Raw genomic sequence first — 14325 nt, 5'->3', positions numbered from 1 at the left:
TGGTAGCAACACAGCATGGTAGCAACACAGCATGGTAGCAACACAGCATGGTAGCAACACAGCATGGTAGCAACACAGCATGGTAGCAACACAACATGGTAGCAACACAACATGGTAGCAACACAACATGGTAGCAACACAACATGGTAGCAACACAACAACAACATGGTAGCAGAACAAAACACGGTACAAACATTATCGGGCACAGACAACAGCACAAAGGTCAAAGAAGGTAGAGACAACAAATACATCACGTGAAGCAGCCACAGCTGTCAGTAAGAGTGTCCAAACGTCTCCCGGGAACAGACACAGCTGTCAGTAAGAGTGTCCAAACGTCTCCCGGGAACAGACACAACTGTCAGTAAGAGTGTCCAAACGTCTCCCAGGAACAGACACAGCTGTCAGTAAGAGTGTCCAAACGTCTCCCGGGAACAGACACAACTGTCAGTAAGAGTGTCCAAACGTCTCCCAGGAACAGACACAACTGTCAGTAAGAGTGTCCAAACGTCTCCCGGGAACAGACACAGCTGTCAGTAAGAGTGTCCAAACGTCTCCCGGGAACAGACACAGCTGTCAGTAAGAGTGTCCAAACGTCTCCCGGGAACAGACACAGCTGTCAGTAAGAGTGTCCAAACGTCTCCCGGGAACAGACACAGCTGTCAGTAAGAGTGTCCAAACGTCTCCCGGGAACAGACACAACTGTCAGTAAGAGTGTCCAAACGTCTCCCGGGAACAGACACAGCTGTCAGTAAGAGTGTCCAAACGTCTCCCGGGAACAGCCACAGCTGTCAGTAAGAGTGTCCAAACGTCTCCCGGGAACAGACACAGCTGTCAGTAAGAGTGTCCAAACGTCTCCCGGGAACAGACACAGCTGTCAGTAAGAGTGTCCAAACGTCTCCCGGGAACAGACACAGCTGTCAGTAAGAGTGTCCAAACGTCTCCCGGGAACAGACACAACTGTCAGTAAGAGTGTCCAAACGTCTCCCGGGAACAGACACAGCTGTCAGTAAGAGTGTCCAAACGTCTCCCAGGAACAGACACAACTCATTTAAAATCTGTGTCAGGGAGTTACTATACTTTAGCTCAGTGCTTGACTTGAAATAGGTTCTGTTTATGTTTAGGTACTGACCCAGTTCTGTTTAGGTACTGGCCCAGTTCTGTTTATGTTTAGGTACTGGCCCGGTTCTGTTTATGTTTAGGTACTGGCCCAGTTCTGTTTATGTTTAGGTACTGGCCCAGTTCTGTTTATGTTTAGGTGCTGGCCCAGTTCTGTTTATGTTTAGGTACTGGCCCGGTTCTGTTTATGTTTAGGTACTGGCCCGGTTCTGTTTATGTTTAGGTACTGGCCCGGTTCTGTTTATGTTTAGGTGCTGGCCCAGTTCTGTTTATGTTTAGGTGCTGGCCCAGTTGTTTAGGTACTGGCCCAGTTCTGTTTATGTTTAGGTACTGGCCCAGTTCTGTTTATGTTTAGGTACTGGCCCAGTTCTGTTTATGTTTAGGTACTGGCCCGGTTCTGTTTATGTTTAGGTACTGGCCCAGTCCTGTTTAGGTACTGGCCCAGTTCTGTTTATGTTTAGGTACTGGCCCAGTTCTGTTTATGTTTAGGTACTGGCCCAGTCCTGTTTATGTTTAGGTACTGGCCCAGTCCTGTTTAGGTACTGGTTTAGGTACTGGCCCAGTTCTGTTTAGGTACTGGCCCAGTTCTGTTTAGGTACTGGCCCAGTTCTGTTTAGGTACTGGCCCAGTTCTGTTTAGGTACTGGCCCAGTTCTGTTTATGTTTAGGTACTGGCCCAGTTCTGTTTATGTTTAGGTACTGGCCCAGTTCTGTTTATGTTTAGGTACTGGCCCAGTTCTGTTTATGTTTAGGTACTGGCCCAGTTCTGTTTATGTTTAGGTACTGGCCCAGTTCTGTTTATGTTTAGGTACTGGCCCAGTTCTGTTTATGTTTAGGTACTGGCCCAGTTCTGTTTATGTTTAGGTACTGGCCCAGTTCTGTTTATGTTTAGGTACTGGCCCAGTTCTGTTTATGTTTAGGTACTGGCCCAGTTCTGTTTATGTTTAGGTACTGGCCCAGTTCTGTTTAGGTACTGGCCCAGTTCTGTTTATGTTTAGGTACTGGCCCAGTTCTGTTTATGTTTAGGTACTGGCCCAGTTCTGTTTATGTTTAGGTACTGGCCCAGTTCTGTTTATGTTTAGGTACTGGCCCAGTTCTGTTTATGTTTAGGTACTGGCCCAGTTCTGTTTAGGTACTGGCCCAGTTCTGTTTAGGTACTGGCCCAGTTCTGTTTAGGTACTGGCCCAGTTCTGTTTAGGTACTGGCCCAGTTCTGTTTAGGTACTGGCCCAGTTCTGTTTGTTTATTCTTTGGAGCTGATATTCTATGCGAGTAACAGGAACTCAAGCAGTAGAACATTTGAGGTGCCGGTACTCAGTTCCGGTGAGCTCCTGCCCAAGTTAAAGTAGAAGCATTTTTAAACTGTCTGTCTGTTTGTCCCTCCGTGTGCCTGTCTGTTTGTCCCTCCGTGTGCCTGTCTGTTTGTCCCTCCGTGTGCCTGTCTGTTTGTCCCTCCGTGTGCCTGTCTGTTTGTCCCTCCGTGTGCCTGTCTGTCTGTCCCTCCGTGTGCCTGTCTGTCTGTCCCTCCGTGTGCCTGTCTGTCTGCCCCTCCGTGTGCCTGTCTGTCTGCCCCTCCGTGTGCCTGTCTGTCTGCCCCTCCGTGTGCCTGTCTGTCTGTCCCTCCGTGTGCCTGTCTGTCTGTCCCTCCGTGTGCCTGTCTGTCTGTCCCTCCGTGTGCCTGTCTGTTGTCCCTCCGTGTGCCTGTCTGTCTGTCCCTCCGTGTGCCTGTCTGTCTGTCCCTCCGTGTGCCTGTCTGTCTGTCCCTCCGTGTGCCTGTCTGTCTGTCCCTCCGTGTGCCTGTCTGCTGTCCCTCCGTGTGCCTGTCTGTCTGTTGTCCCTCCGTGTGCCTGTCTGTCTGTTGTCCCTCCGTGTGCCTGTCTGTCTGTTGTCCCTCCGTGTGCCTGTGTCTGTTGTCCCTCCGTGTGCCTGTGTCTGTTGTCCCTCCGTGTGCCTGTGTCTGTTGTCCCTCCGTGTGCCTGTGTCTGTTGTCCCTCCGTGTGCCTGTCTGTTGTCCCTCCGTGTGCCTGTCTGTTGTCCCTCCGTGTGCCTGTCTGTTGTCCCTCCGTGTGCCTGTCTGTTGTCCCTCCGTGTGCCTGTCTGTTGTCCCTCCGTGTGCCTCTCTGTTGTCCCTCCGTGTGCCTGTCTGTTGTCCCTCCGTGTGCCTGTCTGTTGTCCCTCCGTGTGCCTGTCTGTTGTCCCTCCGTGTGCCTGTCTGTTGTCCCTCCGTGTGCCTGTCTGTTGTCCCTCCGTGTGCCTGTCTGTTGTCCCTCCGTGTGCCTGTCTGTTGTCCCTCCGTGTGCCTGTCTGTTGTCCCTCTGTGTGTGTGTGTGTGTGTGTGTGTGTCTATCCTCAGCAGAACCAAAAACAGCAGCAGCATCACAGCAGCCACACAGAAAGGTCTCCACAGGGGTGCCCCCCCTCCCTTCTATTCATGACATCATACCGCAGGTACACAAGGCAGACCTTCTACTAGTGCATTACGTCATACACAACGACGTCATAGAGAACACCGACGTCACAATGCCACGGTGTTCTAGATCTACGACCGTGGTCCGGTACCATGACAACGTCACCATAACACCTCTGGCTTCCCAGCAGAGTAGGAACATTATAAAAAACTATTCCTCTGACCGTAGATAGCTACCGCCTCGGAAAAACAGTGTTTGCTTTTACCTCCATCTCAGTCTCTCTCTCTCCCTGCCTGTACTAGCACCAGACTTAACTCGGCTATAGCATGTGTCTTTCATGTTTAGAGAGTTGGGGTGTTATTGATAATCTGCCAGTGGCTGGACATTGATCTAGTGAGTCTGAAGAGATAGCTACAGTATGTTTACAGTTAGAAACCCCCAAGCTCACTAGGTCTCTCCCACCACCTGAACACATCCTAGCTCGGTCAGTCTGACAGTTAGCCATGGGGGTTGGTTTTAACCGACCTACCTTTAACCGTTTCACCACCTCATCGTTGCTTATTTTCTCCGTGATTTCCTTCACTCCAGGCGGGTAGGTGATCTTGCTGTCCCCCGCCGGTTTCTGCTGCTGCGGGAACTCCATGCTTGTCGTCGTTTAATCCACAGTCCTCTACTGGCCTCTATAGGCCAGAAAACAAAATATCAACACAACCATTCTACCGCACTTCTCAAAAACCCCGTTTAAAACGCCGTTTTGTGCTTCTGATTATTATTTATGCGATAGACTGCTAGTGGAATAGGAACGCGTCAGTCGACAGCGTGAAATGTCTCCCTGAATGAAGTTTTTTTTGTATAATCAAAATAAAATCCTGGCTGTGCTAGCTAGCATGCTAGCTAACAACCGCGATATCCGCTCTGCAATCGCATGTTCTTACATTAAGATTAACGTTAATGTTTTGTAGCCACCAGTTGATTTGCGTTTTCAAATACATCCACATTAAAAATATATATACCATTACACCTGTCTCTATGGTGAACGAGTCCGACAATCAAATCCATATCTATAAAAGAAAAAAACATACTAAATTGCAGGATGAGTCGCGATGCTAGTTAGCTAGCTATGGTAGCTGGTTCACAAGACCCACACTGTGTATGCTATGCTAACCAGCTAGCTAGTTAGCATTGTTGGCCTAGGCCGCAAACTACTCACAGAGAACACCATCACATTTTCACATCACTGTTGTTTACCAAAGGGACAGAAATTAATTCACGATCAATCGTTATTCTCAAGAGCGCTTCCTGCGACCGACTCCTGTCATGTTTAGCGTTTAGAAAAAACTTTATTTGTCCGGAAAATAAAGATAAAAATCACTTGTTTTGTTTGTTACAACTTCAAGCTCTCTTCACGTCGTTTCCTTTACAGTGGCGCTACTTCTCTGGTGGTAAAAAAAAATGCTAGCGTCGCCCTCCCTCTTCAACATCACAATTATCACAAAAGAAAGCTTTCTACACATACAACTATGAGCCAAAATATCTGCAAACAGTAGCCGCGGTCCACCAAAAAAAACACAACATGTACTCCTTTATCATATTTACCTCACGAACGAGCGGTTTTAATTCATGAGTCTGGCAAAGGTTGTGTTGTTAGTTTCGGCACAAAGATCCGTGGTCTCCAGTCTCAGCAGCCAGTCTCAGCAGTTTGAACGTGTCCTCTCTCAACGCTGGGTGTACGGCGCCGTTCTCGGTCTAACCGGGGTACTGCAACACACCTCATCAAGCGGGAGTCGGAAAAACCAAACTCCACTTCCTTTTTTTGAGGCTGGAACATTAAAAAAACCCGACAAGAGATGCTGATCCCAGGTCAGTATTTAGAAGTTCCCTGAATGGATAGGGTTAACGTTGGGGGGAGGGTAAAACTGATTCTAGGTTTGTGTCTGCCCGGAACATCATTTACGAGGTTGGAAGGAGTTTTCAATACTTGTACCAAATAAATTAGAATAGCAGACAAGGCACGTATATTATGCTAGTGTACAAAGATGCAGATATTAATACAAGTAAAGAGAAGGATTTAAATGAACAACAACATCTATTTGAAACTTACAAAACGTTACACGACAACTTGATTTGTCCCGTTTTCAGCGCCGTCTTTTTCTCTCTACAGTATCTAGTTGAACTGCAGTTCACCTCCCCACCCGCTTGGTGTGCTGCTGTTGTGTATACTTCCTCAAACCAGCTTCCTCGGTTGTTTTTAGCATGGCACAGCACCACGCTAGCTAGATTACTTCCCTAGCCAACTGTTTTTAAAACATTAGCTAACTCGGGCACACACACCCGAGAATGCCAAGGAAAAAGAAAAATGGGCATAGCCCGGCAAGAGTACCCGGGTTGTCAAACGACAACAACAACTATTACGGAATACCAGGAACTAGTGACGGTGCGCCGCTGTCGAGAAGTGAATTAAACACCGGGAGTAACTCTCACTACTACGGCAGTACTAATATGCTCGTTTCAACAAACTCAGGAGGCATCTCCGCTACTTCTCAGGACAAGGACGAGATATTGAGGAACATGCAGGAGATGTTTTCCCACCTGGACCCAGAAGTCCTTTACATTGTGTTGTCCGAGTGTGACTTCAAAGGTATGACTCTTGACAATATGGCAAGTTGAATGTAAGCTAGTTATGACAAAGTTTTTAGTTAGCTTGATAGCTAACTAGATATCAAGCGTGTACCTAACGTGATTGGGTGCGTTGCAACAGCAACGCTGGTCCCTTTGACCGGTATCACATATTGATCATATTATTGATTATGTGATCAACGTTATATCAGACATGATGTGATCTCCTCTCTCTCCCACATCCCTGCTCCTCCACTTAGACCTGACACTCAATCTAAACCAGGAAATGTTTTTCTTATTTTACGTAAGATGAATTACTGCAGCCAAAATAAAGCATTCGGGCTAACAATTTACTTTCCTATTTTGTGAGTAGGAAAACTCAGCGCTAGCGTGTATTTCAATGTCATGTGTACTGTCTGTGAGATCGTGTTACATAATCTCCCGGTGTCATGAGGTGACTGCAGTTCAACAGTACATAGTGTGACTACAGTTCAACAGTACATATTGTGACTACAGTTCAACAGTACATCGTGTGACTACAGTTCAACAGTACATATTGTGACTACAGTTCAACAGTACATAGTGTGACTACAGTTCAACAGTACATAGTGTGACTACAGTTCAACAGTACATAGTGTGACTACAGTTCAACAGTACATAGTGTGACTACAGTTCAACAGTACATAGTGTGACTACAGTTCAACAGTACATATTGTGACTACAGTTCAACAGTACATATTGTGACTACAGTTCAACAGTACATATTGTGACTACAGTTCAACAGTACATATTGTGACTACAGTTCAACAGTACATAGTGTGACTACAGTTCAACAGTACATAGTGTGACTACAGTTCAACAGTACATAGTGTGACTACAGTTCAACAGTACATAGTGTGACTACAGTTCAACAGTACATAGTGTGACTACAGTTCAACAGTACATAGTGTGACTACAGTTCAACAGTACATAGTGTGACTACAGTTCAACAGTACATAGTGTGACTACAGTTCAACAGTACATAGTGTGACTACAGTTCAACAGTACATAGTGTGACTACAGTTCAACAGTACATAGTGTGACTACAGTTCAACAGTACATAGTGTGACTACAGTTCAACAGTACATAGTGTGACTACAGTTCAACAGTACATATTGTGACTACAGTTCAACAGTACATAGTGTGACTACAGTTCAACAGTACATAGTGTGACTACAGTTCAACAGTACATAGTGTGACTACAGTTCAACAGTACATAGTGTGACTACAGTTCAACAGTACATATTGTGACTACAGTTCAACAGTACATATTGTGACTACAGTTCAACAGTACATATTGTGACTACAGTTCAACAGTACATAGTGTGACTACAGTTCAACAGTACATAGTGTGACTACAGTTCAACAGTACATAGTGTGACTACAGTTCAACAGTACATAGTGTGACTGCAGTTCAACAGTACATATTGTGACTACAGTTCAACAGTACATATTGTGACTACAGTTCAACAGTACATAGTGTGACTACAGTTCAACAGTACATATTGTGACTACAGTTCAACAGTACATAGTGTGACTACAGTTCAACAGTACATTGTGACTACAGTTCAACAGTACATAGTGTGACTACAGTTCAACAGTACATTGTGACTACAGTTCAACAGTACATATTGTGACTACAGTTCAACAGTACATATTGTGACTACAGTTCAACAGTACATATTGTGACTGCAGTTCAACAGTACATATTGTGACTACAGTTCAACAGTACATATTGTGACTACAGTTCAACAGTACATAGTGTGACTACAGTTCAACAGTACATTGTGACTACAGTTCAACAGTACATAGTGTGACTACAGTTCAACAGTACATAGTGTGACTACAGTTCAACAGTACATAGTGTGACTACAGTTCAACTGTACATATTGTGACTACAGTTCAACTGTACATATTGTGACTACAGTTCAACAGTACATAGTGTGACTACAGTTCAACAGTACATAGTGTGACTACAGTTCAACAGTACATAGTGTGACTACAGTTCAACAGTACATAGTGTGACTACAGTTCAACAGTACATAGTGTGACTACAGTTCAACAGTACATAGTGTGACTACAGTTCAACAGTACATAGTGTGACTACAGTTCAACAGTACATAGTGTGACTACAGTTCAACAGTACATAGTGTGACTACAGTTCAACAGTACATAGTGTGACTACAGTTCAACAGTACATAGTGTGACTACAGTTCAACAGTACATAGTGTGACTACAGTTCAACAGTACATAGTGTGACTACAGTTCAACAGTACATAGTGTGACTACAGTTCAACAGTACATAGTGTGACTACAGTTCAACAGTACATAGTGTGACTACAGTTCAACAGTACATAGTGTGACTACAGTTCAACAGTACATAGTGTGACTACAGTTCAACAGTACATAGTGTGACTACAGTTCAACAGTACATAGTGTGACTACAGTTCAACAGTACATAGTGTGACTACAGTTCAACAGTACATAGTGTGACTACAGTTCAACAGTACATAGTGTGACTACAGTTCAACAGTACATAGTGTGACTACAGTTCAACAGTACATATTGTGACTACAGTTCAACAGTACATAGTGTGACTACAGTTCAACAGTACATAGTGTGACTACAGTTCAACAGTACATAGTGTGACTACAGTTCAACAGTACATAGTGTGACTACAGTTCAACAGTACATAGTGTGACTACAGTTCAACAGTACATAGTGTGACTACAGTTCAACAGTACATAGTGTGACTACAGTTCAACAGTACATATTGTGACTACAGTTCAACAGTACATAGTGTGACTACAGTTCAACAGTACATAGTGTGACTACAGTTCAACAGTACATAGTGTGACTACAGTTCAACAGTACATAGTGTGACTACAGTTCAACAGTACATAGTGTGACTACAGTTCAACAGTACATAGTGTGACTACAGTTCAACAGTACATAGTGTGACTACAGTTCAACAGTACATAGTGTGACTACAGTTCAACAGTACATATTGTGACTACAGTTCAACAGTACATATTGTGACTACAGTTCAACAGTACATTGAAACCCTTAAATTAACAAATAGTGACCAACTGTTCCCTTTCTCGCTCTTTCCTACCATCTCTCTCTCTCTCTCCTACCATCTCTCTCTCTCTCTCTCTCTTTCCTACCATCTCTCTCTTTCCTACCATCTCTCTCCTACCACCCCCCCTCTCTCTCTCTCTACTACCATCTCCCCCTCTCTCTCTCTCTCTCTCTCTCTCTCTCTCTCTCTCTCTCTCTCTCTCTCTCTCTCTCTCTCTCTCTCTCTCCTACCATCTCCCCCCTCTCGCTCTCTCTCTCTCTCTCTCTCTCTCTTTCCTACCATCTCTATCTTTCCTACCATCTCTCTCCTACCATCTCCCCCCCTCTCTCTCTCTCCTACCATCTCCCCCCCTCTCTCTCTGTCCTACCATCTCCCCCCTCTCTCTCTCTCTCCTACCATCTCCCCCTCTCTCTCTCTCTCTCTCTCTCTCTCTCTCTCTTTTTCTCTCTCTCCTACCATCTCCCCCCTCTTTCTCTCTCTCTCCTACCATCTCCCCCCCCTCTCTCTTTCTCTCTCTCCTACCATCTCCCCCCTCTCGCTCTCTCTCTCTCTCTCCTACCATCTCCCCCCTCTCGCTCTCTCTCTCTCTCTCTCTCTCTCTCCTACCATCTCCCCCCTCTTTCTCTCTCTCCTACCATCTCCCCCCTCTCTCTCTTTCTCTCTCTCCTACCATCTCCCCCCTCTCGCTCTCTCTCTCTCTCTCCTACCATCTCCCCCCTCTCGCTCTCTCTCTCTCTCTCCTACCATCTCCCCCCTCTCGCTCTCTCTCTCTCTCTCCTACCATCTCCCCCCTCTCGCTCTCTCTCTCTCTCTCCTACCATCTCCCCCCTCTCGCTCTCTCTCTCTCTCTCCTACCATCTCCCCCCTCTCGCTCTCTCTCTCTCTCTCTCTCTCCTACCATCTCCCCCCTCTCGCTCTCTCTCTCTCTCTCTCCTACCATCTCCCCCCTCTCGCTCTCTCTCTCTCTCCTACCATCTCCCCCCTCTCGCTCTCTCTCTCTCTCTCCTACCATCTCCCCCCTCTCGCTCTCTCTCTCTCTCTCCTACCATCTCCCCCTCTCGCTCTCTCTCTCTCTCTCTCCTACCATCTCCCCCCTCTCGCTCTCTCTCTCTCTCTCTCTCTCTCTCCTACCATCTCCCCCCTCTCGCTCTCTCTCTCTCTCTCTCTCCTACCATCTCCCCCCTCTCGCTCTCTCTCTCTCTCTCTCTCCTACCATCTCCCACCTCTCGCTCTCTCTCTCTCTCTCCTACCATCTCCCCCCTCTCGCTCTCTCTCTCTCTCTCTCTCCTACCATCTCCCCCCTCTCGCTCTCTCTCTCTCTCTCCTACCATCTCCCCCCTCTCGCTCTCTCTCTCTCTCTCCTACCATCTCCCCCCTCTCGCTCTCTCTCTCTCTCTCTCTCTCTCTCCTACCATCTCCCCCCTCTCGCTCTCTCTCTCTCTCTCCTACCATCTCCCCCCTCTCGCTCTCTCTCTCTCTCTCTCTCTCTCTATCCTACCATCTCCCCCTCTCGCTCTCTCTCTCTCTCTCTCTCCTACCATCTCCCCCCTCTCGCTCTCTCTCTCTCTCTCCTACCATCTCCCCCCTCTCGCTCTCTCTCTCTCTCTCTCTCTCTCTCTCCTACCATCTCCCCCCTCTCGCTCTCTCTCTCTCTCTCTCTCCTACCATCTCCCCCCTCTCGCTCTCTCTCTCTCTCTCCTACCATCTCCCCCCTCTCGCTCTCTCTCTCTCTCCTACCATCTCCCCTCTTTCTTCTACCATCTCTCTCTCTCTCCTTCCATCTCTCTTCCTCTAGTTGAGAATGCGATGGATTCTCTCCTGGAGCTGTCTGTAGCAGCTGAGCGTGTTGGCCCTCTCCCTCCCCTCCTCTCTGGGTTTGAGCTTGCCGCAGCTCTCCTCAGCCCCCAACACGACCCCTCCAAACCAGACCTTCATCCCCACCCTCCTACAGGGGAGACCGCTGTCCCCCTCTCCCCTCCCCGACGGCCCCCTCCTCTCCGCAGCGAAGACGACCAGAACCTGACCACTGACTTGACAGAAGAGTTTGATGTTCTGATCGACCGTGAGCTGGAGAATCTTACCATACAGCAGGAAGCTGGTCTTCACTCCTCCTCTTCCTCATCCGTCTCTTCCCGCTCCTTCCTCGTTCAGCCCCCCGGCGCCCAGCAGCAGGCCCCGCCACAGCTGCTCCAGTCCAGCCCAAGAGCCTCAGCCTTCACGAGGGGGCTCCCAGGGGCCCAGCCATGCCCTGACAGGGTGTTCTCAGCTGGGCAAGCTAGAGGACCTCACTCCCCTGTCTCTGGCCTAAGCCTCAGCTTCTCTGGAGGAGCAGTGGGTTACCAGCAGCAGAGATCCTTACTGGACTTCAGCCATCTGACTTCATCGCCAGCCGAGACGGACAGAACTAAACCCAGTCTGCCTTTGGACCTGGGGGCCGCCGATCGCCCCTCTGCATTCCAGGCATACAGGAAACTGGACCAGTCCGCTGTTCGTCCAGAGGGCGGGCGGACCGTACCACCAGGCGGCATAGTAGGGGGCGCGAGGACGAAGACGAGCGTCGCAGGAGAAGAAGAGCGACTCGACAACTCGTCGTTCTGGAACACTCAGGCGCCAGTGTTCCAGCCGCATGTCCACGGACATCAGGCGACGGGGCCGGCGTTCATCACCCCCGTGGCGCTAAACCCCTCCACCTGGCACACCCGAGCCACACCCGCCTCCCACTGGTTGGCCCAGGGCCCTGTCAGTCAAGCCCCTACTGTCCCCAGGTCTTGGACAGGGGGTGTGTTTGCGGCTGCTGGCCCCAGAGCACCCCTCCTCTCCGGGCAACATGGTAGGCTCCGGCTGGAGGGGCGTGTCCTAGTGCTGCTACGGGGAGCTCCTGGGTCGGGCAAGTCCACCCTGGCCCGGTAAGGGGGGGTGTGTGTGTGTGTGTGTGTGTGTGTATAGGGGGTGTTGGGTGTGTGTGTGTGTATAGGGGGTGTTGGGTGTGTGTGTGTGTATAGGGGGTGTTGGGTGTGTGTATAGGGGGTGTTGGGTGTGTGTATAGGGGGTGTTGGGTGTGTGTGTGTGTATAGGGGGTGTTGGGTGTGTGTGTGTGTGTATAGGGGGTGGGCAGGGTGTTGGGTGTGTGTGTGTGTGTGTGTATAGGGGGTGGGCGGGGTGTTGGATGTGTGTGTGTGTGTGTATAGGGGGTGGGCGGGGTGTTGGGTGTGTGTGTGTGTGTGTAAGGGGTGGGCAGGGTGTTGGGTGTGTGTGTATGGGGGTGGGCGGGGTGTTGGGTGTGTGTGTGTGTGTGTAAGGGGTGGGCAGGGTGTTGGGTGTGTGTGTATGGGGGTGGGCGGGGTGTGTGTGTGTGTGTGTGTGTGTGTATATAGGGGTGGGCGGGGTGTTGGGTGTGTGTGTGTGTGTGTAAGGGGTGGGCAGGGTGTTGGGTGTGTGTGTATGGGGGTGGGCGGGGTGTGTGTGTGTGTGTGTGTGTGTATAGGGGGTGGGCGGGGTGTTGGGTGTGTGTGTGTGTGTATAGGGGGTGGGCGGGGTGTTGGGTGGGTGTGTGTGTATAGGGGGTGGGCGGGGTGTTGGGTGTGTGTGTGTGTGTGTGTGTGTGTGTGTGTGTATAGGGGGTGGGCGGGGTGTTGGGTGTGTGTGTGTGTGTATAGGGGGTGGGCGGGGTGTTGGGTGTGTGTGTGTGTATAGGGGGTGGGCGGGGTGTTGGGTGTGTGTGTGTGTATAGGGGGTGGGCGGGGTGTTGGGTGTGTGTGTGTGTGTGTGTGTGTATAGGGGGTGGGCGGGGTGTTGGGTGTGTGTGTATAGGGGGTGGGCGGGGTGTTGGGTGTGTGTGTGTGTATAGGGGGTGGGCGGGGTGTTGGGTGTGTGTGTGTGTATAGGGGGTGGGCGGGGTGTTGGGTGTGTGTGTGTGTGTGTGTATAGGGGGTGGGTGTGTGTGTTTACAATAATGACAATAACCACACACACCAATAATTGTGTGTGTGTGTGTGTGTGTGTGTGTGTGTGTGTGTGTGTGTGTGTGTGTGTGTGTGTGTGTGTGTGTGTGTGTGTGTGTGTGTGTGTGTGTGTGTGTGTGTGTGTGTGTAGGGCCATGCTGGAACAGAACCCACATGGGGTGGTTTTGAGCACGGATGATTATTTCTGTCGCCATGGGGACTATCGCTACGACCCCTCAGCTTTAGGGGAGGCCCACGAATGGAACCACGCTAGAGGTATACACCCTAACTAACCATACACCCTAACCCCTACACCCTAACTAACCATACACCCTAACCCCTACACCCTAACTAACCCTACACCCTAACTAACCATACACCCTAACTAACCATACACCATACACCCTAACCCCTACACCCTAACTAACCCTACACCCTAACTAACCCCTACACCCTAACTAACCATACACCCTAACTAACCCCTACACCCTAACTAATCCTACACCCTAACTAACCCCTACACCCTAACTAACCCCTACACCCTAACTAACCCCTACACCCTAACTAACCATACACCCTAACTAACCCCTACACCCTAACTAACCCCTACACCCTAACTAACCATACACACTACACCCTAACTAACCCCTACACCATCACTAACCCTACACCCTAACTAACATACACCCTAATCCCTACCTAACCATACACCCTAACCCCTACACCCTAACTAACCATACACCCCAACTAACCCCTACACCCTAACTAACCCTAACCCCTACACCCTAACTAACCCTAACCCCTACACCCTAACTAACCCTAACCCCTACACCCTAACTAACCCTAACCCCTACACCCTAACTAACCCTACACCTTAACCCCTACACCCTAACTAACCCTAACCCCTACACCCTAACTAACCATTCACCCCAACTAACCCCTACACCCTAACTAACCCTAACCCCTACACCCTAACTAACCCTAAACCCTACACCCTAACTAACCCTAACCCCTACACCCTAACTAACCCCTAAACCCTAACTAACTCTACACCCTAACTAACCATATACCCCAACTAACCCCTACACCCTAACTAACCCCTACACCCTAACTAACCCCTAAACC

At 49.0% G+C, this 14325-nt stretch overlaps 2 protein-coding genes across 2 annotated transcripts in view; one reads left to right on the top strand and one right to left on the bottom strand.

Moving 5' to 3' along the window:
- LOC120038779 (sister chromatid cohesion protein PDS5 homolog A-like) overlaps window positions 1–5286 on the bottom strand; it is a gene marked incomplete at its 3' end in the record, with an annotated part of 29635 nt that extends 24349 nt beyond the window's left edge. The window contains exons 1-2 of the mRNA XM_038984424.1: window positions 5119–5286; window positions 4052–4202 (exon numbers count right to left, since the gene is read on the bottom strand). Coding sequence (XP_038840352.1) covers window positions 4052–4165 — 114 coding nt within the window. The remainder of the gene's footprint in view (window positions 1–4051; window positions 4203–5118) is intronic.
- Window positions 5287–5764: 478 nt separating this feature from the next.
- On the top strand, window positions 5765–13521 carry LOC120038780 (NEDD4-binding protein 2-like). The gene is made up of 3 exons (XM_038984425.1): window positions 5765–6160; window positions 11055–12165; window positions 13352–13521. The coding sequence occupies exons 1-3, from the start codon at window positions 5860–5862 to the stop codon at window positions 13491–13493; spliced, it is 1554 nt and encodes a 517-aa protein (XP_038840353.1). The 5' UTR covers window positions 5765–5859; the 3' UTR covers window positions 13494–13521.
- The last annotated feature ends 804 nt before the right edge of the window (window positions 13522–14325 follow it).

Source organism: Salvelinus namaycush, unplaced genomic scaffold (genome assembly GCF_016432855.1).
Source record: "Salvelinus namaycush isolate Seneca unplaced genomic scaffold, SaNama_1.0 Scaffold2393, whole genome shotgun sequence".
Taxonomy (NCBI): domain Eukaryota; kingdom Metazoa; phylum Chordata; class Actinopteri; order Salmoniformes; family Salmonidae; genus Salvelinus; species Salvelinus namaycush.
The sequence above is the reverse complement of the archived record's forward strand: the minus strand, read 5'-3'. Positions and strand labels throughout refer to the sequence as shown.